This window comes from Tuber melanosporum (genome assembly GCF_000151645.1).
Source record: "Tuber melanosporum whole genome shotgun sequence assembly, scaffold_34, strain Mel28".
Classification (NCBI taxonomy): domain Eukaryota; kingdom Fungi; phylum Ascomycota; class Pezizomycetes; order Pezizales; family Tuberaceae; genus Tuber; species Tuber melanosporum.
Genome location: NW_003299019.1, coordinates 714641 through 740958, shown reverse-complemented (window position 1 = coordinate 740958; position 26318 = coordinate 714641). Strand labels below are relative to the sequence as shown.

Here is a 26318-nt window from a genome sequence, read left to right as displayed (position 1 = left end):
AGGTCTCTTCAGAGCAGTAGGGTGGCTATAGAGACTCTGAAAACCCCAGGATCACAATACTTCAAGAAGCTGTGGTTAAGCCATACCTAAGTAATGCAGCTCTCCCAATAACACATGACACGAGTTCTTGAGCATGGGTATTACATCCGAATTATTATGGTATGATACACGCAAAAGAATCAGTATCGGGCATCATATGCGGTTTTTCTTCCCCACTCCAGCGATCACTCAAAACGGGATACCATAACGCGTAATCTATCGAAAACCATCGAGACAGAAAGGACCCACTCTCCACCGTCGCCAATCCCGAGTGGAGCATCCGTAATTCCTTCTCACAATATCCGAGATGTACGCCCACAAACCATGTTGCACTATGGGCCGCCTTGTTAATCAATTGCGTTCCTTCGTTGCACCCTAATCGAACTAAGGCCCCACACGAGTGATTTCACATGACCGCCAAGCAATTACAAATCTATCGGTTCAAAGTCCGCTTAACACTCCCAAACTGTTGCATCCTTACAGAATTCCGCTGGCCGGACGGACGAAGCCCGATATCCCACCATACAATCATAGCTGCATACCGACAGGTCAAAGCCCAACGCCCAGGACCTGCAGCCTCCAGGGGCAGCAACAACACAAGAGTGATCACTCGGGGGAAACATCCAAAAGATGTTGGGTTCACAATGCGACATCATGACATGGACAGCTTATGTATTTTCTTCAGACTAGTTACAAGATATTGGAAGAGAAAAAAAGACAACACCTAGTTACCGAGCGCCGCCCACCAGGGGTCATTGGAATAAAACAAACCCAGAACCAACCAAAACGCCTCTCACACAAAGCCATAAAGAAACTAAAGACAAAGAATGCTAAAAATGACAAAAGAAACTAAATCATCTTCATTTCCACATCGCCTACCTTCACCACCAAGGGGTCCCACGGCCAACTTTCGTTGGCACAATCGTGATCGGAAGCGTTTTCACATGTGCAAGCCTCATAACCGAAGGTACCGCCGCGGAGGCGACCGCGGCCACGCGATATTGGGCTCGACGATGGGGAGGCGGTGGTTGAGGATGAGATGGATGTAGCGGTCGAGAGTGTGGGCGAAGAGTTTGGATGCGGTGATGGCGACAATTTTGAGAGTTTTGGGGACGGTAGTGGTGATTCGACCTGTGGGGGTTGTGGTGCTGGTGGTAGCGGGGGTCGCGTGAAAGGAACAATTGTCTCCTCCGATGATGTCTGGACGACCGGTCTTGGCCTCGACTCTGTCACAATTTCTAACGGCGGGCACTCCAAACACCCGTCCAAGCCTTGCTTTCCTTGTTCCCACTCCTGATAAGCTGCGTCCTCAGCTGCCATCGCCGTCTCACAGCCATCCTTGACACCCTCAACAATTCCTTCAAGCACACCGAGGAATTGTGTGACCACACTACGCTCGATCCGTCGTACGCGCTCTTCGGCGGCTTGTAACTCTACTCGTAACCCTGAAACCGACGCACGGCGAAAATAGGCCTTTTGCGTTTTCACCAAGAGTTTGTCCCTCGCCAGCCTTGCCGCCGCAAGTTCCTGATGTGGCGATGTGAGGAGCGGAGTTAGGGATTGTAATTGCGATGCGAGAATCGAATGAAGAGAGGAGAGGAATGGATCTGTTGGTAGTGGCGCCTCTGCAGTCCCTCCGGTTACAATTGCGGGAGAAGGAGGCGTCGGGGGTTGCCATGTCGGCGACAGTCTATTCTCTGCTGGCAGAACGGCGGGTGCAGACCGAATTGATTCCCGAATCGATGGGCGGGTACACCAAGAATCCGGTACCCCATCATCTTCAGTCCCCTGTGACCTCCAACCAAAGGTCGGACTCCCCAACGCACTCGGTCTTCGCGGCACGGGAGGAGGTGGGCAGGAGGGAGGAGTACTGGGCGGATCTCTCGACGCCCATAATCGCTGGAAATGTCCTTTTGGCTTTACCTGAGCACTTGGTGTTCCGATCTCCCCATCGTTATCGTCACTATCATCATCATCATCATCCTCATCGCTAGAGCACGGTGAAAAGAAGCTCCGAAGATCCGAGCAAGCCGTCGAATTTGGAGTTGCTGATGTGAGGAAAGTAGCCGTCTGTGGCGATGTCGGAATAGATAGTGTCGGCCGTCGGGTACCCGGGGATACGGGTGAAGTCATGGAAGAAGGCGTCAATGGCGATGAGGATATAGAAGTTGTAGCACTGCTGGTAGCATATGTAGCGGTAGTGTGCTCGTTCTTGTGGAACGAAGCCTGGGATGCAGATCTTGAAGGCGGAGGAGAAAGTGGAAGCGACATCTTAATAGTTGTGATCGAAGGTGAAGAAGAAGAAAAAGGATTTAGCCCCTCCGCGAAACGGATCCAAAGTATACTTCGAAATATTAGATGAAATTCCAGCGTCGCAGCGTGGATATTATATTCGCCGTGCGAAAGGTTTCGTTGCCAAACTACCTGGCCGCAATGACGAAGGATGAGACCAAACGTTCCCGCGGCCAAACCAAGCCCTGACGCTTTATCGTGCTGTAACCGCGGAAGCTAAATTCCGGGAATTCTTGAATACTTTCTGCCCCGATGCCCCAAGCAAGCGTCTCCTCGAACCAACCAAACCACCGGCGCGACAATTGAAACGCTGCCCTTTCGTTCGTTCGTTCGATGCCAGCACGCAAGCGTCGTATAAGTTAAGTTAAAACGGGGATCAACGTTTCGTCCGATAGTTATGCGCCCGGCTGGTTTCCGTTGGTTGGTCGCTTGGTTGGTTGGTTCTCTTAAATGCCGTAGGGCGGGAAGGTGAGAAGGCAGGAAGCAAGGAATGCGCAGAGAAGGTTAACAAATAAATAAACAAATAAATGAAATAGGCCAGCCAGTACCCGTGGTAAAGTTTTGCCGTACCGTACCTTTGTGCCTTGTTATTCTATTCGTTGGGTGCTAGGGGGGGGGGAGGAAGCAGTTGTGATCCGTTGCAGGGTTATCGGTGGTGATTAAGGATTTAGTAGTATGATATGCGGATGGACAGGTAAGCTGGTAGGTATGATAGGAGGGAGGAGGGGGAAGGTAGGGTTATGTACTGTACTCGAGTACTAGTACTCATGCCCTTGTTTAGCATCTACTATTCGCCTGCAGTACTTACTCGCCCACTTGTACGATGTGTGTGTGTAGGCGTGGAGGCTTGAAGGCTTGAGGCAGAGATGCTGCTAGTGGTTTGTTCCTGCATGTGTTCGTTCGTCTATGTGCATTTATTTAGCCCACCTCGCTTGCGCAGTAGGGGTGGACATAAAATTAGAGTTTTCTTGGAATTTGTGATGTGATGTGAGTGTGTAGGGAAGATATGGTAGGATTTATTTGGCAGCTTGAATTGTTGTTGCTACTGTCACTTACCATGCTTCCCCGGCTTTTCATTCTTTGGAAGAGGGAAGGGAGGTGAGTCTGACCACTGCTGTAATCTTACCTACCAACCCGCTTTATAGCAGCTGATCTGTACGAGTACTATACTAGTACTGTATTTACCATAGTACAGTACTCGAGTACTATCCAGCTCCCTTGAATGATAAACTCACGTACTCGAGTACAAGTAAGTGGGTGAACACTACAGACACATATCCAAGCCATTGCTTCACCTTACTGGATGATGCCTACCGTACAGTACTGTACAGCACTCTGTCTCTCCACAGTCTCACTTGGATCACCGCACGCAAGCACAAACGCAACATGATATGATAGGGGGGCTTCAAATAGCGGTGCGGCGCACAGTTGATCCACGGGCGCCGATCTGGATTACCCGAACAAGCTCGCGCAACTCATGACTAAGTCTAATTTTAACCGCCTCAGGTCGGAAGAGTTATCATGCCGCCTTTCTTCGGGGGGCGAGGGGGGGGATTTGAGGTCAATTTTTATTTTTGGGTGTGGTTGGTTTGCGCACTCATGTCTCTGATGAAGGCGAGAAGAGGGGAAGGGAGGGAGGGCTTGTTGCTGTGCGACATCCCGCCCGGTAGACCAGTGCGCTGTGGTGCGCTATTGTGCACTGGGGTTCAGTGGAAGAAGTAAAAAAAAGGGGGGAGAAGAGATGTGATTAATCGAGTTCATTATGGGAAAGGATGGAGATCTCGGTGGTGAAGATGGGGGATCGGGGATTTGTGAGTGGTGATTGGAGTTGAAATAGACTTCCAACAGATTAACAGTCTTTCAGTAGGTTCAAAATTTGTTGTTTGTTGATAATGTCTGCCTCTGTTTGTACGAGTACAGTAGACTACCGTGCGATGCCGGTGCTGTACTTGTAGACTAGCTGGACTAACTTATTCCCCAGCCAACCACTATCATACCAGAGATCTCGAAAACCCGTGCACCACAGGACAATGCAGCCAAAAACAACCAAAAAAGCAACTCTGAATACGAAACCCATCCCCTCTAAACTGTTGATATCTCGGGCTTAACTTACCAGCGTTTTGGGGGTATCCGGGTTATTAATCCGTCATCCCCGGGCTTTCTCCCTACAATACCGGCACAGTATAGTACTTGTATCTACTCGGCTCCCTCCCTATCAGCATAAGTTAAGCTACGCCTGCCAACCCGAAACACCGGTGGGAACCATCACAGGTAGAGTGCCGGTAGACCTGCCCGGCATAAGGAACCCTAACATAGGGATGGAAAATTATCTGTGCATACCGGTATCTGAGCGCCCGCGCTGGATTCACACTCAAATGCTCTGGTACCGTACTTCATGCCGCACACCTGTAGCCCAAGCGAGTCGCCTTCGAGTACTGAAAGTCCACCATTATTACTATGCTCGAGGACAGTACTGTATAACCACGCCACCTATCGCATAGACATACACGAGGAAAGACAGGCAGAAACGAAAATTCACAGGCTCATTCAGTCAGACAGTCAGGCGCGCCACGGTGCGGGCTCGCCCGTGCATTGTTTAATTAACACCCGGCACATGACCAAGGGTGGGGGTAGGATTGCGGAGCCGTGTGAAGTTATGAAGATGTATTAGTTGATGGTCACGTTCCAGAGTTGCAGTATTGTAAACTGTGGTTCCGGAGGAGGCTGAGAGGGGGATTTGGACTTTGTGCAGTACTGTGGTACAGAGATGGAGGAGGTGAAGTACGGTACTGTACTCGGGTAAAGTGGAGAGAAGGGTTGCTATTATGTTCCGGTATCATACAAGTATGAATTGTTAGTGTTGTTTAAGGTAACGCGCGACTATTCGGTAATATTGGGTAATATTGGGGAGGGGCGAGGGTGGAGTCGCTTTGGTGCTGCGGTTCCTGCGAACGAGAGAATAAGGATGGGAAGAGGCTCAACTTGCTCATAAGCACAGTAATACTCGAGTACAAACCGTATCCCCCCCAATCCACAGATCGCCTGCGCAACAAATATACCGGTACTGTACGAGTACTGTACAGTACCGGTATTGTATTCCTCGAGTACCTGTACTGTACTCGTACAATTACATCCAGGACCAAGTACTGCCCGGTGAACACCCTCCCTCCCACATCCGGATACCTTGTCACAACCCTCCCGAATTCATCCGAACAAAAAAACAATCGGCGACTTCCCCGATATTTGCACTGGCGGACAAACTACCCCCTCCCCCACAGGGAAAATACGCTGAGGGATACAGTCCCATACACCACTCGAACGCCTCAACCACAACCCTCTGGGCTGAGATGCAAAGCTGATTTTCCAGCGCCATCTCGCCTCTTCTTTCCGATAAAGGAAGGAACGAAGTGATGTTGGCGGAATCGAGTAGGTGGGCGGCTTGGCCACGCACGAGTTTGGGATGAAATTTATGCGATGGGCGAGTATCATGCAGTAGGAACTGGAATAATTGAGAATCACGCTAGGACGTCGAGAACTTCCCCCTTAGAATCCAAGGAGAAAGGACAACGAAAAGATTCTCTTCAGCCCTCAGCCGAGACAAATGAAGAGACAACAGACCTTACTGAGAGAGGCAACTCTAGCATCGCAGCGAGATGCTCAATTGTTCCCAGTTTTTTACGGCAAGAGAGCGAAAGAGTATGATAGGTTGCGCAATCCCGATGGGGGAAGGTGGAGGATTGTGCCCGGCCGGCCCGCGGATGTGTGACAACTTTTGTGGGACAGGGAAGTGCGGGGTGGGTGGTCCCGTACTCGAGTGTTTCTTTAATCCATGTTTTATAGTACCGTACTCGTAAACTCGTACTTATAGTATTTTTTGCCTGGGACGAGTACGAACGCCACCCATGCATTCCCTCCCGTGTATGCTCGAGTAGGGTGCAAAAAGATTAGGGGAATTTTGTGCTACTCGAGGGCGCTTTGTGAGAAGTTTGGTTGTTGGCTAGTTGTTGGGGATGAGGATTTTGAGGGTGAATGATGTTTCAATCGTTTGGTTGAATCGGTTGTTTTATTGGTTGAAAGGGGAGTATTTGGGCAGCGCCAGGCACGGTTGTACTGTACTCGTACACTCAAGTCGCCATCGCATTTAACACGGATAATCCTGGTGGTATGCCAGCACCGGTACCAGTGTGATACTATCACGGATGAGCTGAGGGTCGAGTTTCGGTACCTCCGTAACTTTTAGCTGGGGAGCTAGAGAAAGAATGATCTACGGTACGAGTACTAAAATCTATCGCAAACTTATTCCCCTCCTTCAGGAACCATACAAACCCCTACCGCCGCAAGTCCTGAGCGTGAAGCACCCGAACCTTTGATTCTGGATTCAGGATGGGCGCTCGGATGTGCACAGACAATTTAACATACAAATTTTTGCCCCCCGTGTTCGGGCCCTACTACAAGGGACCCGTATGAGTGTAACTCACAAGCTGATTTTCGGAATCCGGTGGAGGGCTTAAGAATTTACATCAAAAGGATATGCATCTGGAATACATATTACCTATGGCATTAGGAGTATTGTGCTTTCCTGTAAGAAGAAAGCCTTCTAGTCCTAGTGGGTAGGCCAATCACCTAAGCTCCAGTGAAGTGCTAAATATGTTGAGCGTCGGTTTTCTATTTGTCTTGTAGTGAAAGAGACTTCTCAGAACTTGAGTTTTTAGAAACCACTCAGATTATAGTGCTTCCACAGGCTCAAAGGTAGATCCAGTTGATGCCCCGAATCTACCTATGCAATCTGGAAGCAGCCCCCGCGAATTGCGATCGAAGATCAAGACGCTCTCGGTTCCTATAGTTCCAGGGAATCGTTTGGCATTTCTAGTCTAGAAATCACGGGGAATATGTAATAGAGACAGTGGGTGGGAGCTGAATGGGGAGTAGTGTATCACATGGGGAGTGATTGATTTTGGATCATCTATGGGATATAGGGTTATGATACATGTGGTTCAGGCATGAAGTTATAGACATGATAATATTATTTGTTTTACATTCGATGCCGCTACTCACACTGTAGTGGTGCTTCTTTTGTTCCCTTTATACCGGCATTGGGCATTCGGTGTTGGGTAACTTGGTTCATTTTGTTATTTTTTCCTTCTATGCTTTTTCTCACAGGGAATTTAATTCCGGGATTAGTTTCTGCCATGATTGTAGAGTTTCTGGGGTGATGGTAATTTGCTCATTTATTTTCCAAGTATTTCTTCTAAGTTCATGCTATTGCCGGAATATTTCTATGGTCTTATCTCCCATTCGCTGTGACTCAAGGAGCTTCGTTGAGTCCCTAGAGACATTAGTTTGGGGGATATATATCCCCTAGCCCGTCATTACCCTGCATCTCTACCGATCACCCAGTTCATCACTTCCCACTCTCAGCTGTAGTTGGCCCATGTCCATCTCACTCGCACAGCCTCCTCCTTTACCCTCGTTCTATGATTGAGCATCTATGGGATTATCTTCGGCTACTAATTTTTCTCTCTCTCTCCAGGAGAGTATCTCTAGGAATGGCCTTTAAGGGAAATTGTGTGAAGAGATGTTTATGGCGGCATATTTCTTGTTCGCTAGCGAAACTAACTGGAGAGGAAGTCTTGCTGGTTGAACCCCTCAGTGCTTTATCGAATTAAACCCAAAGGGAGAGTACTCCAGTGAGTTAGTGACCGAATAGTATGGGAATATAAAGTGAGCTGTGAGCTTGCCGAAAAGCGAGCCCTTGCAGCGAAGTTTCGGTTTTCTCGAGCGATTCATGGTGGTACAGTGTCTTCTTTATTTATCAGGGAATAATTATTAATTTTCCATTAGTGAATACCGTGAGGTAGATAAAGGCTCTGCAATACGCTACTAGTAATTCCACTAAAGTGAGGAGAGAGCAGGGAAAACGCCCCGGTGGTTCTTCCTTGCGCTCATAGGGGGCCATTCGTATCTTCCTAATTCATGTCATTCTTTATTTTGTTTCAGGGGTGAGATGTTATGATGTGCGGAGACTGCTATTAGTACCCCCATAGAACCCCAAATAAGCCCTAAGAAGAAGTGAGCGGTGGTCTACGGCATTGGGATAGAGAACGCGGGTGCATTTGTATGGCCCGGCGGCGAAAGTATGGTGGGGGGGGCGACATACAAGAACACACATGACGTGATCTAACAAATTTTACATGTAGAATGACCTTGTACAGTACCCTAGACCCGAGAAGCGCCACCATCAACACAGACCCTGTCCCGGATATCAACTCTGGGGGTGGAGGAGGCACAGTGATGCGGCTACTCATGCTGGGGGTGTAGTAGACCAGGCACTGGAGACTGGTCAATGGGGATATGGCAGGCCGGTTAATGCGATCCTATCTTGTCGAGGAGTTCCAGGATCCGGAACGACTTTTATTTGGTAAAATTCCCGACCGCGGATATGTTCTAATCGTTACTTACTTGGCTATAGCTCCTTAGTTATCGATACTCTATGTGAGGAGGCTATCGGTGGGAATTTTGTAGTTGCTTGTTCTCCCGCGGTCACTGTGGGTAGAAGGAGCAAATGCTGGGTATCGTATCGTGATCGTGATCGGGAGCCTCTTAGTGCCGTTAGTGAACGGAACTGTGAAACGCTCCGACGCGATCACCAAGGTTTTTCCTAGCTGCATAGGGGCATAATGGAGCGGTCGCCTCAACTTGCCGGATTGTGGAGCTGTTTCCAGGTGTGTTGACATGCTTCTAGCAAACTCTCTGTTGATTGATGAGTTTCCCCTGGAGTACCGGGTCGACTTTCTTCGGCCCCTGGGCCAGATCCTGGAGAAATCGCCCAATACATGACTGACCTCCACTTGGCGGTTCTATATCTAATCAGAACTAGAGAGTCGCCTCGCTTGGGCCTTGAGCATTAGTTCAATCCAGCTTAGCATCAATGATATTGAGGGATATCTGAAGGAAAAACTGAATAGCCATTGGGACCCTGAAGCTGTGGGCGCTACTCTTAGGTCGGAAGTCGTGGCGAAGATTTCTAGAAACTTTTCTGGGGCGTAGGGGTAGCATGACTGATATCCCTCCAACCTTATTCTCATTTACTGGCTTACGGGCCGAAGTTTCTTTCTAGTTATTATCTACATTGATTCGATATGGGAGAAGTGACTATGCGCGGGAGAGAAAACGAACTCTACGAGGTGACAAAGAGCTTCGGCGATGCCTGCTATGCGGAGCTAGGGGAGATGAAGCGGCAACGAGAGCTAAAGCGAGATTGGGCATTGAGGCATTGATATGGATGCCATCAGCAGAGCGGCCCTTACCTCACGATGGACTTTGTCATGCACTGTTGGCGGACCTGGGTCTCCAAATCCTGGCACAGGATTAATTCCTTCGGTAGACGCCGTCATAGGATCTTGTACCGCTATAGACCTGGTCCCTGTCATGTCAATCGATCGCCAAACACCAACTACTCATCAGCCCAGGCGCGACTTTAAAAGAATATCTCCATAGCTATCACGAGAGTATTTCTGGAGGGCTCTACACTACCATTGCCGAAGCTTGCTTGAGCTATCTGGATTTTTAATCTACTCCAGAGCTTTCGCCGGATACTCGAGCCGCGCCGCCAACACTCCCGTTTCTTACCTATGCGCCCTGTTTCTAGGGGATCCGTGCCTGGTGCGAGCTTTCGAGGTGTGAAGTATCTCGCACTTGAGGTGTTGGACCGGCTCCTCGAACACGTGACCGCAGGTAGTTTTTTGGTGAATCGAGCAGTCCCATGGAGCCGGAATATGGACTATCCGGGATGAAATACTCGCATGCTGCATTCGTTAGCGCCGGCTGGCTTATGGGGGTTCTGCCAAGCACGGGGTGGTCACAACTGAACCAAGAGGGTCACTAGGGCCACATGCCCTAATTTTGGGTGCCATGAGAGGTCACGGAGGGGCGACGAAGACATTATGATACCGGCCAATCCAGGGCGAATAGTGCAGTATTCTTAGGGGCCAGAGAGATATTGGTTTCTTAATTGGGGCTCAAAGAATGAGACTTCAACACAACTGATCTGCAAAGGAACACAAGACTTGCATAAACTGTTAGGAAAGGGTATGAGAGAATGATGGAGACGTTATTCGAACGGAGTGAGATCAATCCTGACACGGCGGATCATACTGACCGAACACCATTCTTCTTGGCTTCTAGAAAGGGGTATAAGGGAGTTGTGTTGTGAAGATGTTATTTGCCTGGGACTATATCCAAGAAGATAGGCCCGAGTTGTTGCACAGCACCTTCCTTTACATTCCGGAGCCAATATGTGGGGACCGAGAAGCTACTGCAAGTAGCATCGCGGAAATATTTGAGGAATCAACTACGGTCTCACCACCTGGGGGTTCCGGGCTATCTAGTCTACCTATCAGAAGGAGGACTAGACCTTGGTATTTACAACACAAACTTTACACTACTCCCTCCCTCCTTCAGACACTCGACCAGCACTCCGAGGCGATTTTCCACACTTACTGTTCCATATTTATTGTCCCTCTTCTGTTGTCCTTTAGCTTTTCTTTGTGCAATATCCCTGCTCCGCCACCACTGCATTGATGGTAACTGCACCATACTCATAAGGGCGGGCACACACTTCATAGCCGTTCATCTAAGAAACCACATGAGAGGCCGGCGAACCCAAATCAGCGAGGCCGTTTTATAGCAAGAATATCTAGGGAGCATCCTATAATACCCTATCCTCCTTTCCCAACGTCCATCGTTTCTCTCAAACCGTTTATTATAGCGTACCTCCCATACCACCTGATTCCCGGGAGCCTCCTCTATAATTCTCAATCTTATCCGCCTAAAACCCCGATCAACAAATTCCATAGCTAAACAGTCATCCTATCTCCGAATCTCTGACCTTCCAGGCTCCCGCTACTTTCAGGGGACTCCGGGAACTTTTCGACAACAGAAATCTCAATGTTGTAATCAGCTGGGCCAAGGGGGGGGGGGATAAAAAAACACAATTTTTTTTTTGCTGTCCAAGCCGGTAGCCCCGCTAATATTCCTTCCAGCAACGCTTAGAGAGGATTCACAAAGGCAGCAGAAAACCCGGCCAGCAGTGTTATCCGCTTGGTGATCAAGAGCCCCGAACCCGTGTATTTAGTGTGCGTAGTTTATCTGAATGGTATACTGTTTCGTCTCATGGGCGGGGAGCTTCCTCTCGAGATACGGTAATATGATTATGGGTCCTATGAAGTTTGAGCTTGGATAAAATAATCCAGAAAATCGCACGATTTTATGCTTTGGATCAAGAATTCTAGAGTAGGACAACAATGGTGTAAGAAAAACATGCGTTTCAACTCTCCGAGGTGCCCATAAACCCCATCCTTTCACTCGGTCCCCCGCAAGTGGAGTTATAATGCGAGCTCTAGTGAGTGCGATGATTTCTTACAGCCTTAGAGCAAAATGAGAACAATTGCTACGAGTGATCACATATGAACGCATGAAATGGTTTGCCAGAACTACAACTCAATCAAGACGAATTACCCCAACAAGAGAAAAATCGTCAAAAGGGAAAATGACCAACAAGAAGAATTCGGTTCACCAAACCATAGACATGATACCCCCACTTTTTTACCAAAGATAAAAAATGGAATGCAAAAAAAGGAAAGGGAAAAAAAAACCTCCCAACCCATTTACTTCCTAACAACTCTACTTCCTAACAACTCTAACGCTAAACAAAACCCTTCCCTCAACCATCGCATTAATCGTCCCAGCGGTCCAAGCGGTCTTCGTCGCATCCGCCCCACCACTCACCGACCCATTCACCACGGCCCCATCCTCGCCCCGAGTGCACGCGACAAGCAGTATATCAATCATCTTCCCAATATCACTATACTGCACGAACACGTCCTGGCCGCACAATTCGATCTTGGCATTACTCCCGGGTACGCTCTCCAGCGGCACGCAGGCCCTCGCGCCCTCGGCCAATTCCACGGGTGGGAGAGAGGATAATTGTTGGGATTGATAGTGCTTCGAGAGCGCCTGCACGTCCGTGCTTTTCGGGGATGTGGGGGTTGTCTGTTCGCAGGATGCCGCGGGGATGCTGGAGATTTCGGTGCCGTCGTGGGACCTGAGCTGGAGCTTTAGTTCCTGGGGGGTTGCTGTCTGGTCGGCTTTACGGGCGATGGGGAGGGGGGCCTGCCCATGATGGAGGGGGGTAGGGGCGTTGGTGTTGGGTTTTGACCGACGGGGACAGGCATGCTCACGGTTTGGGAGGTTGCTTGCTGTTGCTGTGAAAGGTGTCCGGTGGGGTTGGGTGCTGCGAGGGTTGTGAGGGCTGGGAGTATGAGGAGGAGAGGGTAGTGTTTGATTTGCATCCTTGTGTTTGATTCTAAGGTGTCCGGTTTATAAAGTTGTTTTGTTTTCTGTTTTGCTTCTTGGGGTGGGGTTATCTGTATTGAGCAGAAAGTTTCCTCCTCCGGGACATCAATGCCTTTTATATGATACCCACGAATACCAGACGGCACCATTCCACAATCATACAGATACCGAGTGTTACCAATCTAACACTACGGATTCGGCGAGCTTAGTGCGAGAGCTCACATCGGAAATATGGGACGCGGCACCGTCCTCCGGCGGAGGAATTGCAACTTTCCCGGTATCGCACCCTAAATATCTAGCTCCCCCCGTTGGATATTCCCTAAATCAAGGCAAAGACAAATAGAGGGTATGACCTGCAAGATCAGCTCTTCCTTGTCGTTCACCTCCTCAAAAAAGGCGGCACAACTATGGTAGGTGAAACCGCCCGTATGTCACTCAACCAACTTATACCTTACCATCATACTCTCAAACCCAGAACACACCAATGCACAGTTATCTGCCCTTTCAATACACACACACCTCCCGTTATGCCCACTCGCCCCCCAGAACACTCACGATGCCAACTTTTTACCCGTCCACCTACTCACCGAAAGACCTTCAACTTACCTCACAGGGTCCAGGGGAGGTGATAAAAACTCATTCGAAAGTATTAAACCCCAGCGATAATGAACCCTATCTAGCACTAACCTCCTAGACTATCGCCCGAGGTAAGTCAGATGAATAGCCAGCACTCTCTGAAGAGAAGAGAGGAGGCATGATCTGTCACTAAGCTGCACGCCGAACTATTATACCGGATTATCAAGGGTAGTGCACTTTTCAAGTGGAAAATGGAAAAAGAAAAAAAGTGAACCGTGCGGTAAAGATTTGGAAATACGGTAAGTATGATTACCGGGACTATTATACCTCGCCGGTAATAATTGTCAAGTACCGTACTGTACCGTAAAATCTCCTGCAATTTGTCATCGGCGCAGGTCTCTATTCTCCGGGTTCGGAAGTTCATGCTAACCCCTTCCAGAGTGCTGAGTCCCCTTAGCCGGTATTAGCAATTCTGCTAACATGTCAAACTGAACCCACCACAGACCGATGCTGTGATATCCGCTGTTAAACCGGCACCGAATCACAAAGATTTTCACGATAGTCCGTAGTTTTATCCCAGTGGGATAAGGCATACTTGCCACACAATTTGTGGTTCCTCGTCCTTCCTATGATATGAGAAATCGAGAACTTATCACTCTTTTTTAAAGCTTGTTCGTTAGGATAAACAGCCTAACAACAGCCGGGTATATTCATGGCCCGCCGAGGTTTACCTCACCAACCCCCTTATTTCAAGGATCCACAGAGCCCATCCAAAAGATAGCCCTAGCTCTCCCCCATGTCCCATCTCAAAAGCGCACAAGAGCTTTAAATCCCGAGATATCCGTAGACTCAATTAACAAACTTCCCGAGAGGTCAAGGAAGCAGGGAGATAGTGATACAGTAGGTAAGAGTATTAACAAAAGCTACTCCCAGATATCGGCAAATGCGCCATGATTGGCCTACAGAGCACCTACCACCCACCTTCCGCGCTATGTAGTACTGGCATGCTCGTGTGAGGTACTCCTTCCCGCCGGCAATTATTGAGAGAAATTTACTCCCTAGGAGATGTGGGCGGCCATATACTATAGTAAACTAATAACTACCTAGAGATATCACAAGAACACTAGGGTTCAGAGGCCTCCGAGGCATCGAATATGGACAACCAATATAGGCGTTGCTCGTATATAGAGAAACGCATTCCAATTACTATGGTCAATTGAGATTCTTCTATACCAATTTTCCTCATCTGTCAATATCCATCCTAGAATTATCACACATTTTGGTTTGCCGCCGAGTGATATATCATGAAAGCAGTAGGACAATTGATTTCAAGGATGATAAACATTTTCCGTCTAAATTACTTGAGATAACTAATGTATATTCTACTCGTAATTGATTTCTATTGATTACGTATTTGCGGGTGTATTACCCCCCCCCCCGGGGGGCGAGCAATTCCAACGTTGTTTGTGTATGATATTCAATCAAATGTATGATAGTGTGGGGTTGATATGGGTATAGCATTCATGGCAGGAAATCGTATCATACCAAAGTATATATATATATATATACATAATAGGTATTTAATATCATGTAATAGTGAGCCCCTTTAATCCACTACTCCTGCATTATCCGATATCACTTGCTCACTTTTTGGCCTCGAATGAGGGGTACGATTATATCAAGTTGGCTTTCCCCCACCCCCCGGCATAAAACAAAAGTTCTCTTACGATGCCCATGTCCTCCCGCCCCCCGCTTACCCCTTGCGAGCTTCGTGAATAACAATTAAGAAAAGCAGAATCATTGCAAAGGCTCGAGCCAAAAGCTCGTTGTAAACACTGCAAGCAATATATTGACTGAAAAAGGAACACCTCCATTCGCAGCCAAAAAGGAAACAACCTTTTCAAAATCCCCCACAATGTTGACAATATACAGCCCGAGGGTAACGAAAAAACGTCATGTAAGAAAACAAAATATCAAGCAACAAATTAATAAAACGTTTCCTGTGCAATCCCAACAGGGCCACCCTCTCTCTTCCCACCTTCGCCAGAACCCTCTGAACAGAGAACCTAATAAATGGGAACTCGAAGGCACTAAAAGAGGCCGGAAAAAGCAGCACTCCAAAGTCGAAGATAGCCGGCGGGACCGACTCAGAAGGAAACAATGTCCCTCGCACTGAGGTTGGCATCCCCCATCCCAAAAGCACCACGCCCACTCTTGGTGGCCTATCGAAGCGGCGTTCGGCCAAAGATGCCTTCGATCTTCCCGTTCCAGTAGCTGCTCAACAATCTTCTCACATCTCCTTTGTCGGCAGCCCACGAGTACGGTTTTTTGCGGTAGGCAGCGTCAGCAATACCCGGATTGACATCATTCCGTCCTAACAGCAACCTGACAATACCCTCATGTCCACCGAAAACAGACCACCAGAGCGGTTGATTGACCATCGCGGTCTGGTATGTTGGGGTTGACTCCGTTCCGCCCCAATAAAAGCTTGACAACTCATCCACATGCCCACGAGCAGCGATCGGCTGTAGTCATCCGGCATGTTGAGGTTTTTTCTACATCTCCCATAGTAGCTTCACTACTCTCATGCCCACCCCAGGAAGCCAAAAATAGTGGTGATTGGTGACGGTCAATGTCATGTCGGGGCTGACATCTTCCTTTTCCAATAACAACCTCACAATTTCCCTATGCTCCCCCCCCCCCAACACACACAAAAGCCCACAAGATGGAGGTACTTCCCAGCAGATCCTCAGCGTGTCAACGATATCATGTTTCCTCCCAAGGACCCGATCATCACTCGCAGTGTTTAGCTCCTTTTCACCCTCTACTGGCCTTTAAATGAGTCTTGGTTGTATCGTACTTGTCACCGAGCATAAGTTGGGTTGGGTCGAAGATTTTGATAGTTAACACATCCCGATTACCCGTACTCGCCCCTTCCAGAAGTATCGGGAATCCTTGGCTCGGTTTAGGCCTAGGAAACGCTAATATTTCCAGAGACTTTTGGAACGGACAAGTCGTGACAAAATATTGATTGAAAATGAAAAAACACTATCATAGACCTTAACCTACAAGTACTAGCAGAAGTAACTCGCTTCCTAGCACATGGTCCGATTTACTGTATTTGAGTTCTCACGGTAGTTTATCCGATGGACTTGTGTAATATCTTGGACAATCAACTTATAATCGAGTGATAGATTTAATACCGTAAAACTCTTGTCCACCATCTACAAGTACGTCTTATGACTAATATCCCTGTAAATCGCGACATCAGCCCATACAGGTTTATCCTGGCAAGTTAACCGAATGTGAAAGCCAGCTAATGAGATCCAACACAGCCAAATGACTCAGGCTATACCATGTCAGGAAACCACTGACTTTCTTAAGAAATTTTGGCTCAGAAGCCGGGGATCACAGGGCTGAGGGAGATGGCGGATTATCATACAGCTTTTTTTATGGTACTCGTACAGTACCTGTATGCTCGAGCACTATGCCAAGTATCGCATTCCCGGGTAGTCTATTGATTTGCTGGGCACGGCGGAATGTCAGTCACGACCGGTACCTCAGAAATACGCACCCTGCTCGAGCACTTCTATATTCTCGGGAGGTCTTGTTCAATAAAATCGAAAAGAGTGAAGCGATCATACAAACAACCCCGCTGTTTTCGTATTATCTGGTCCCACGGCGTACCGTACTTGACATTTCCACCGTGCGCGGCAATGTGGTAGAGTACTTGTACGAGGCTGTGGACAAAAATCACTGCTAGCAATTGTCCATCACAACCACAACCACAATACCAATATTTGATGGAAATGCCATCTACTCCACCACACAAACCATCCCACAGTGAATGGCATACTCCAATGTGAGCTTGAGTACTCACACTACTCACCACTGGCTTGTCCCAGTCTGAAATTTCACAGCAGACTGGGGTTCTACAAGGAATGATTAGTGACTGGAAAAAGCCACCAATCACAAAGACAACAAGATGGCCCGGGGTGCCCACACCTCCTAGATGAATGTGATATTCACCAATTGATCTTCTGTCTCCAGAGCGGCTGGGAGGGGTGATGCCTTTGCTGGTGTAAGTTGAGTCAAGAGGTTGGATTGACTGTTTTTTCAAAAATGATTAAGCGAGCACTTGAGAAGAGGGGATACTCAAGATACAAGTCTTGTAAGATGTCATTTATCAACAAGGAAAACCAGCAGAAGAGTAAAGCTTATGCTGATAAACATATATTCAAGCCAATTAACTGGTAGCAAAAGCATATGTTTTCTAATGAGTGTATTTTTGACACATCTTAGCAAGAAAGTGTCTGGGTTACTCAACTTTGTGGCAAGCACTACTACGACAATTGCATGCAGTATTTGTTCTACAGTAGCCATGCATCTGTGATGATATAGGGAGCCATGAATCACAATTGGAAGTCACCACTTATTTTTCTTGAAGAATCTGGTAAAAAAGGTGTAATTGCGAAAGACTACCTCCAGCAAGTCCTAGAACCCATTATTGCACCTGTCTACATGCATCTCCTCTTTTATGATGCATCTCCTGAGGCTAAATTTATTGAGGACCAGGCCTCAATTCACAGGACTAAAGGAGTTCTTGTAAAACTAAACGAAATGTTAGGTATTCCTCTTCACACTCGGCTGGCCTCATCACCTGACCTGAATCCTATTGAAAATGTATGAAGGATCATGAAGCAAAGAATTAAGGGAAGAAGTACCTTTCTGAAAATGATTCACCAAATGAGAGAAGCAGTTCAGGAGGAGTGGGACCATTTACAGCCTCATGATTAGAACCGCTACATTGATATTATGCCTACAAGACTTGCACATGTCAAGCAATGAAGGAAGATGCAAACTGAATTTTGATGTATTTTCTATGTTACAATTCGCCTCCTGTACCACCTTCTATTTTTTTTTTTTGACAAGGTTGTTTGGGGATGTGGGAGTGTTCGGAGGTGTGTTGTGAGGTTACTAGCGGTGATTTTTGTCCACAGCCTCGTACAATACTTGTACAGTATCCCACTATCCAAACCGATCCCCATCCCTACCCCTACAAAAGAAATCCACTCACTAATCACTCACCAGCTGCCAAGCCATTACCCCCCAGGGTTACTAACGGTAATCCAAACCCAGTCCACATTGCTGTTCTCGAGTATTGTACTCGCGCAGGGTTGTAAAGGTCGGAAAGAAAAAAAGATCGGCAGGATTACGTGGGGAAGTTGGAAGACAGGCAGCGAAGTGGAAAAACTGTTATCTTGGCAGACATCAGGAAACCGGTTGGAGTGACTTGAGAAGGCATTATGAAAATATAAGAATTATAAAAACTGTTATAAATGACAATGTTTTGAGTAAGTGGCTTGCAATGTGCAAGAATAGTAAACTAACGAATATGTTTGAAGGAAGTTTTCTATCATGTCCAGAGTAAACTTGTTCTCAAGAATACCTCCCGCCTGTAAGATAAATAAGATGGCTGTAGTACTAGTAACACAACCGTACTCTGAAGTTCCTATTATCATGGACTTCTCTTTTCTCTTCTCTTTATTATACATGGGAAAGAGATTCTAGCCATGACAGAGTACAAGTTCAGGCTCGGATATCTTGCTTGATTCCGGTAGCCCTCATCACCTGAGTTCTCAGAGCCCTATACAGGCTGCACCTACTCCACCTTCTTCTCTCCAACATAGTACCAGTTTGCCAACCTCCCAGGACTATACTCAACATATGTTCTTTACAGACTATATTGAATAGTATGAAGCTGGGGGAGATGGATGCCTTAAAGGTGTTGGAACTGGAGATAGAAATACTAGTTGTAAGTAAATTTCTAATAGTATAATGCTTTAGCTGTTAGTAGAAATTGGAAAACTATTATTGCCGATCACATACACATCTCGATAAAGACAAGGGTTATATTTTCGGATTTTTAGTAACTGTTATGAGTTCTAGGGCTTGAATCTAAAGTAAGATAATAGAGGGAGACAGATGCTTCAAGTGAAGAAGACTACTCACAAACTGTAATTGCTTTGGGCACTGATAGCCATACAACTAAATATTGCGATAATGATGTAAAGGAGGAATGAGAGGATACTGTGAGCTTTTTGGGGGAGGATAGGTCTGAATGGGATGCAGTATTGGAGGAAGAAAGTGATCACACCTCTGAGTCGAGTATGTCAGAAGAAAACAAGGCCATATTCATGCCTCTACAGTCACAAATTTCTAACGAGGTGTGTGTTCAATTATTCAAGGACTACATACCTATGCGGGCTGGACATATATCCAACTTCACTAAACCTTCCACCTACCCCTTAGCACCCTCTACCATATATCCTTGATAGTACTACTAGGTCTAATATATCCCCACAGCGTGGGTGGCCTCCTACCATTTTACCTGAAACCTAACATCAGCTTATCGAACTAGCTATAATTGATGCCCACCACCGCCGCCTTCTACTAACACAGATTGCTGACCTTGCCGGTATTCGCATTGGACCCAGGGCAGTAAGACGCATTTTTGCTAGCTATGGCTATCAGTGCCGAATTGCTCATGTTAAACCATTCCTTTCTCCGTCAGCCAAAATAAAACGTAAGGATTGGGGGAGAGATACCATGATTGGAAGATAGAGGATTGGCAAGACATTATCTGGTCTGATGAGTGCGCTCTGTCAGTAGGCCAGGTTCCAGGAAATATGTGGGTAACTTGCCAGCCTGGAGAGGAGTTTTTGGAGAATTGTCTCGTACCAAAGTTTAGCCAACTCACTACGGTAATGATCTAGGAGGCAATTTATTGTAACATAAAAAAGCTCCTAGTTATTTGGGATATGAAGAACTGGGGTAGGATTAATAGATCTACATATATTGATTGGATTATTCAGCCTTACCTATATCCCTAGTATATGTTACTTCATGAAGCTGGCAAAATGAACTAGTGCTATATTTATTTTCAGCAAGATGGTACAGCTGCCTATCACTTGAAACATGCTACTCAAGTCTTTTAGGAGTTAGGCATGTCTTCCTATAACTTCCCTTGGCCACCAAGCTCTCCAGATATGAGCCCTATTGAAGGAGTCTGGCGCCTTTTAAAACGCCGTATTCAAAATTGGCATCCCTGCCCTATTACTGTCCCTAACCTCTACTCTGCAATTCAGGAAGAATGGGATCATCTCACCCAGGATGAGATACTAAATCTTATATCTTCTGTTCCGGAATGTGTTGAGGAACTCCTCTTCAATCAAAGTGGTCACACTTCTTGGTAGTAGTCCCTTATATTCAAACTTTTTTTTTTTTTCATTCTTGATGATCTTGATGATATCTCTACTCCACTTATTTTTCCTACTCTACTCTCCAAATATTATTATCCTATCTCCTTTACCATTGGCTTCATTAACTATTCTTATCTTTCATTAGTATCTTCTGTTTACGGCCTTCTATGATAATCCTTCCTAAGACATGTAATTTTCTCTCTAAACATTCAAGTATATCAAGTAATTCGCCATCATGAACAATCACTTGGTGCAACAATCCTTGTTTTTAAGTGTCCTGTAACAGTGTTGTTTTTCCACCCGCCCACTTTGATCAACATGCCTAATCCTTGTCTTGCCACCCATCGTTTTCCGCCCTTTACAACCCTGCGCGAGTACCACAGGCACATGCTATTTCCCTTGCCCTTCCCTTCCTTCCTTCCTTCTTTCCTTCCTTCTTCCCTTCCTTCCCAAATAGCCTTCCCTTCCCTTCCTTTTTCACTTGCCCACCCCTTCCCACGAGCACTTGTCTAAGCTAAGCGAACGACCACATTGCCTCTTCACCAAATCCCTCACTTCACCCCACCCCATCGATACTGTGCTCTCACTCGCTCACTATTGCACTCATACGGTACCCTACCAGGGCGGAGACTTCTCCTCTTTTTTTCACCTTTGCACTTCTTTTCCCTCTCTTCCACTCCTTCTCGCTCACCATTACCAGCGTCGCCTATCCACCCATCAGTCGGTCGGTCTGTCCTCACTTATCTTACTCCCTAACGGCCATCGCTCGGAGGAAGTGGCAGAAGAAGGGCCAATCGGGCACGAGCATAGATAAATAGATCAAACCAGAGAAGAAAAGAAGAAAAAATGTCCAAAGTCTCCTTCGCAACCTTTCTAATAATATGCCGTCCGTCCCCCTCCTCCCCCTCCTTCCCCCAGCTCCTTTAACAAATATGGCAAAACAGCAACCTGCTTCCTCCTCGGCACCATCTTCACAAACTGGACATTCGACCACGCAACCCTCTGGACCGCGCTGCCGCCCACAGCCCCCACCCTCGCGGCGATAGAATCACACTACACACAGCTCCACCATGCGCCGCCCATCATCCCGCGCGTGCTCCACATCACGATAGGCACGGGCATCCTTGGCTTCCTGGTGAAGTTGTACAAGCCGTCGGAATCGAACATGCTGTTTGACGGTGCCAGCCTCGTGCTGTACATGGTCGCGCTCGTGATGTATGGCACCAACGTGGTCAAGGGCATGCGCATTATCGCCGGCGGCGATTATGGCGAAGAGGTGGGCCGCGTGGATACGCTGCGGGTTGTGGCGGCGAGTCAGGTTATTATTGCGCTGGTGCTTGTAGGCGTGCTCGTGCTGCAGAGTGGGCAGTGGTATGCCGAGAAGAAGGAGGAGCAGGAGGTTCGCGGGCTAGAGTTGAAGGAGAGGGAGAAGGAGGAGAGGAGGGGGGGTGGGAAGAAGAGGAATTGATTGTGCTCGCGTATACTCTTAAAGTGGACTACGGAAGAGGGGACGGAAAAAGACTAATGCACAAATCGATCAATCACCATCAAAAAAAACAAAATTCGCACTCTCAAGATACGGATTCTCAATCGCTCCCTTCCCACATGCTCCATCCGTACACGTACATCAACTGCCGAATGCAAGAGAATAAGATAGGGTAAACCCCTGCAATTATGATAATAAGAAGTAAAAAAAAATAAACAAAATCAATTACCCCCCCTCCAAGCAAAAAGCAAAAATCAGTACCATCAAAAAGAAGAAAAAGAGGCGACATAACGAGAGACTCCATCCCAATGAACCTAATTACATCGCCCACAAGCAAACAAATTTCTCCTTTGAGAAGAAAATATGGCCACAAATGAATAGAAAAAGAACATCTGGTCCACCCCACGAGAAGAAAAAAAGCAAACAAGATGATGTGATATCGATAAGACAAAATATACGACAGCAAGGATAAAGTAAGCAAACAGTAAACAAATGAATGGAAATATAGCCAATCAAGGAAAGGGGGAAAAAAACACTTTTATGTCACGCTACTCCTCGATTACCCAATGATCGTTGATGATATGATATACAGGCAGAAAGTTAAAAATAAAAAAAAACAATTTGCGACTCCAAAGATGGATGGACAGACCACTGGGTGTCATCGAACATATCGGGGGGGTCCTTCGTAGCATTCGTCCTCAAGGATTGGTGCCGAAGGGGCTGATATTGTTGTGTCCGATGACTCAACGGATTCCTCTGGAGGAGCGCTAGCAGCTTGGAGGAGTCTTTGACGCTCCATCCCTAGTTTGTCGCCTTCCGCCAGTTGGCGGTTATCATCCCCGCTCGGAGATGGAGCAGAGGGGTGGATGTAACATGCTGGTGAGGAAGGGTCCATAGGAGGGGCACTTGGTAATAACTGCTCTTCCGCAAGTATCAGGTGGGTCTTCTCGTCCATTGGGTTCTCGGGCCTCGTCTCAACCGGCGGGAGTGGCAGCAACAACGACCCATCTATCCGTTCGTGTCGGAAATACTCCGGCGCCTCGTCCTCCATCTGGTCCGGGGCCTCACTCCCCTCCATATGCGAATGTGACGGGCGTCTTGGAGTAGAAGGAGCAGTGTCATTAGCCTCAGAACCCTCCTCCTCCTCGACAGTTTGTGACCGCGTTAAACTCTTGGCCGAGACACCTCCCCTACGACCCTTCCCACCGACCGAGTCAATGCTCCCAATAATAACCTCGAACCTGCAAAACACGATCCTCTTCTCCCTCCTTATCCTTTCTGTCTCCACCATGACTCCTCCTTCCACTGCTATCCCGGCATTGGCACCACCAGCATCTTTCTCCCCGCCGGTACCCGGCCTTGGTAACCCCAGTATGGATGCGCCACCCTTGAAAAAGTCATCTCTGCTACTTAGTTTCCCACCAAGATCCACCACCACCTCCACATAATACCTAAACGAGACGCCGCCGCCCGGGACATTGACGATGGTCGGGAAAACATCCTCGGGAACCCGCAAGTTTGCCCTGACGACCGTTGTCAGTGACTTGGGGTCAATCATCAATGGCAATACTGTCTGTGCCAAGTCCTTACGGAAAGTGCCGCCGCAAGTCCCTCCGGTAGCGGCTGACGAGAGCGCCTTCTTTAACGGCGGATGGCTGCGCGAAGGGGGGTCGAATCTTGTTTGTCGGTGGAGGGTCAGTATTATACCATTCAATGACTTGATTGGCTTATTATGATGTATCGAAATTTTCACGGGAATATTGTCCCCGCGTAAGGCACCAGCTTTCATCAACGTTATCGATGCAGTAATAGTTTTTGATCGGATCATTCGAGATGGGTCCGTTGATGGCGTCGGTGATGGGGCTCGGGGCTCGACGTTTGGTAGATTTCCATTAGAGTTGTTTGGCGACGGCGTAGTAGACTGGTCTCTCCCAGTTCCGGGTATTGGGGACGAAGGCCTTTGTTTGTTTCGTGGCTTTTTCGATACTATCGGTTCAAGGGATATGACTCGGGGCTTTGGAGCGGACAAGTGAGCGATATCGATCGTTTCCACGAATGAAAGCTTCGTAGTGCACGTAGTTGTAGGCGAGATGGTAGTCGGTCGAGTCAGCGTTGACGATATTCTGTACGATATTGAGCCCTTCTCAAACTGTATCATCGTTAGTTCCAGACCATAGTTCGGTTTCCGGGAAAGAGCATCCATGGCACAGAAGACTAACATCCAAAGAACTCGGCAGTCCACCGGGCAACTTTCCAACTAATGCAAATTCCAACTCAAAACCAAACTTGTAAACTCCAGGCTCAAGCCTCCCCTCCCCGCACAATACTATCTCGTCCCTGCATACCGTGACACCACCGGATAACCCATCAAACTCCTCTTCCCATTCCTTACCTTTCTTTCCCCCACCCTCCCGCGTATACAGTGAAGCCTGCAAATCCACCCTACCAATAAGATTGACGACCAGGTGAGTAAGTGTCAACGGTCGCTCGACTTTGACACACACACAACCCTTAACGACATCGTTTGCCAAGTACACCCTATGCGGGTCGTCCAGCTGAATATGAAAGTCGGCCAATATCCTCCTCCGGGGTGCCCGTAAACCAGGAAGCGATAACGAAGATGTCTTTGACCGAAGCCGTGTAAGAAGCCCGGTTCTCGGGGGAGGTGAGTCGGTGACCATGACGGAACAATAGGGAAAATCACGTCCAAAGCCGAACAAAGGAAGGAAAAAGCTTTAACCCTCTTATTCTCTCTGTCTCTCCCACCACGTTTCTATTCCTCCACGCGAACCCCGTGCTGGAAAGGCTCCCCGAGGCGCGTAAAAAATGAGCGAACGAATGGAGCGAAGAGGGAGGGGAGGCGTTAGAAAGGACAGTGTGCCAGCGTTCACTTTTCGCCGGAGACAGAAAGGGGGGTTGTTCAAAGTGGAATTGAAATCTATACGGCAAACCCGACCGGCTAAAACTCAACACATCGGTGGTTTAGCAATAGGAGCAAGAGCGGGGCGGGGTGGACCGCCGAGCATCACTAATAATTGAGAAGAAATCAAATACAGGGAACGCGCGTCCCGAGGTAGCGACACAAGCGCAAGTGTATCAGGAAAAGCCAGGGCAGGAAACAAAAGGGAAAGAGAATAGAAAAATAAAAATAAAAAATAAAAAATAAAAAATGAGAAGAAAGAAGAGATAGGAAAACAAAAGGTATCCTTACCAAACAATTAAGTTAGACAATAGTTGTCTCAATGTCACCCACAATATAACTTATTCACGACACTTCCCAATCCACGGTCAAGGTTTCCCCGGGTGGGGGGGGGGTTTACCGAACAAAAGGAAGCTTGGGATTAAACGGAACAGGCAAATTAAAAACCCTCGATTCCTTTTCCCAAAAAAGCTTATTAAGAGCGAAGAAGGTAAGGGAGGGGACTGTGGTCAAGATGCCGAGAGGTTGTTTTGCTGGGCAAACAGCAATCAGGGTCAGACCCGTATTACAGGACTAATAGGAGCCTCCAAAAACGAAGCAAAATGGTAAGTAGTGTAAAAGGGAAAAAAAATAAAAAGGCTTATCGGTATGGGATGAGCAGCAAACAATGCCCCCTCTCCCCCTTGTAGGTGACCGAGGTGATGTACCTAGGCTTACCCGAGTAGAGTACCCACCCGAGGTGGAGGGTTGGCTGGGATGGGATGGGATGGACGAGCCAAGCGATAATGGGTGATGGATTTAATGATTATTGTGGTGGTAGCAGCAATGGCAGGCAGTTGGACGGGATGGGGAACGGAAGGGATGGGTGGATGGAATGGATGAGGGTCTTGGCTGCAACACCAAGAAGGAGAAGAAGTGTGAAAAGGGATGGATGGGAAGAAGAGGAAGATGGGGGAAGGGGAAGGGAGCACGGTAGAAGCTCTGGGCAAAGAAGTGTACTCGTACAGTACCGGTACTAGAGTGCTGGAGTACGGTAGGGTCGGGTATGCTTCGGCAGAGTGTGTGGTAAGGACCAGGAGGTCGGAGTTTGAGTGATTGAGAGTGAGAGGAAGAGGATGAGCGGTGTGAGGCAAGTCGATACCGCAAAGTATCGCACTGGTATGATACAGTCACCGGTACTCGTGCTGCACGGTGAAGGAGTGAGAGAGGTGAGCGAAAGTAAAGGCAGGAGGAGAGCCAAGAAAAAATAAAAGGGAGGGAGGAAAGGCAGGTAATTTAGGGGAAGGAAATAATGACCGTGGGACCCCGATAGCAGCAGGGGACTCTTCGGGGGTGGAGATCGTCTCCACAAGGGAAGAGTCTTCCAAAAGTTGTGGTTGGACGAGAATAC

General features: G+C 47.7%; 3 protein-coding genes; 1 reads left to right on the top strand and 2 right to left on the bottom strand.

The window, feature by feature from the left end:
* The first annotated feature begins 20995 nt into the window (after positions 1–20995).
* On the top strand, positions 20996–22084 carry GSTUM_00007303001 (uncharacterized protein). XM_002839316.2 has 2 exons: positions 20996–21408; positions 21467–22084. Exons 1-2 carry the CDS (start codon positions 21369–21371, stop codon positions 21988–21990), a joined length of 564 nt encoding a protein of 187 aa, XP_002839362.1. The 5' UTR covers positions 20996–21368; the 3' UTR covers positions 21991–22084.
* Positions 22085–22108: 24 nt separating this feature from the next.
* GSTUM_00007302001 (uncharacterized protein) lies at positions 22109–22312 on the bottom strand (the record flags this gene model as incomplete). Its single annotated transcript, XM_002839315.1, has 1 exon — positions 22109–22312. The coding sequence occupies one exon, from the start codon at positions 22310–22312 to the stop codon at positions 22109–22111; it is 204 nt and encodes a 67-aa protein (XP_002839361.1).
* A 354-nt stretch (positions 22313–22666) lies between these two features.
* On the bottom strand, positions 22667–24689 carry GSTUM_00007300001 (uncharacterized protein; the record flags this gene model as incomplete). The annotated part of the gene is made up of 2 exons (XM_002839314.1): positions 22667–24157; positions 24228–24689. The coding sequence occupies 2 exons, from the start codon at positions 24687–24689 to the stop codon at positions 22667–22669; spliced, it is 1953 nt and encodes a 650-aa protein (XP_002839360.1).
* Between the last annotated feature and the right edge of the window lie 1629 nt (positions 24690–26318).

Coding starts and splice junctions, on each gene's coding strand:
- GSTUM_00007303001 (XM_002839316.2), top strand. CDS start 21,369: ATGTCCAAAGTCTCCTTCGCAACCTTTCTAATAATATGCC. Junction 21,409..21,466: donor AACCTTTCTAATAATATGCC/GTCCGTCCCCCT, acceptor ATGGCAAAACAG/CAACCTGCTTCCTCCTCGGC.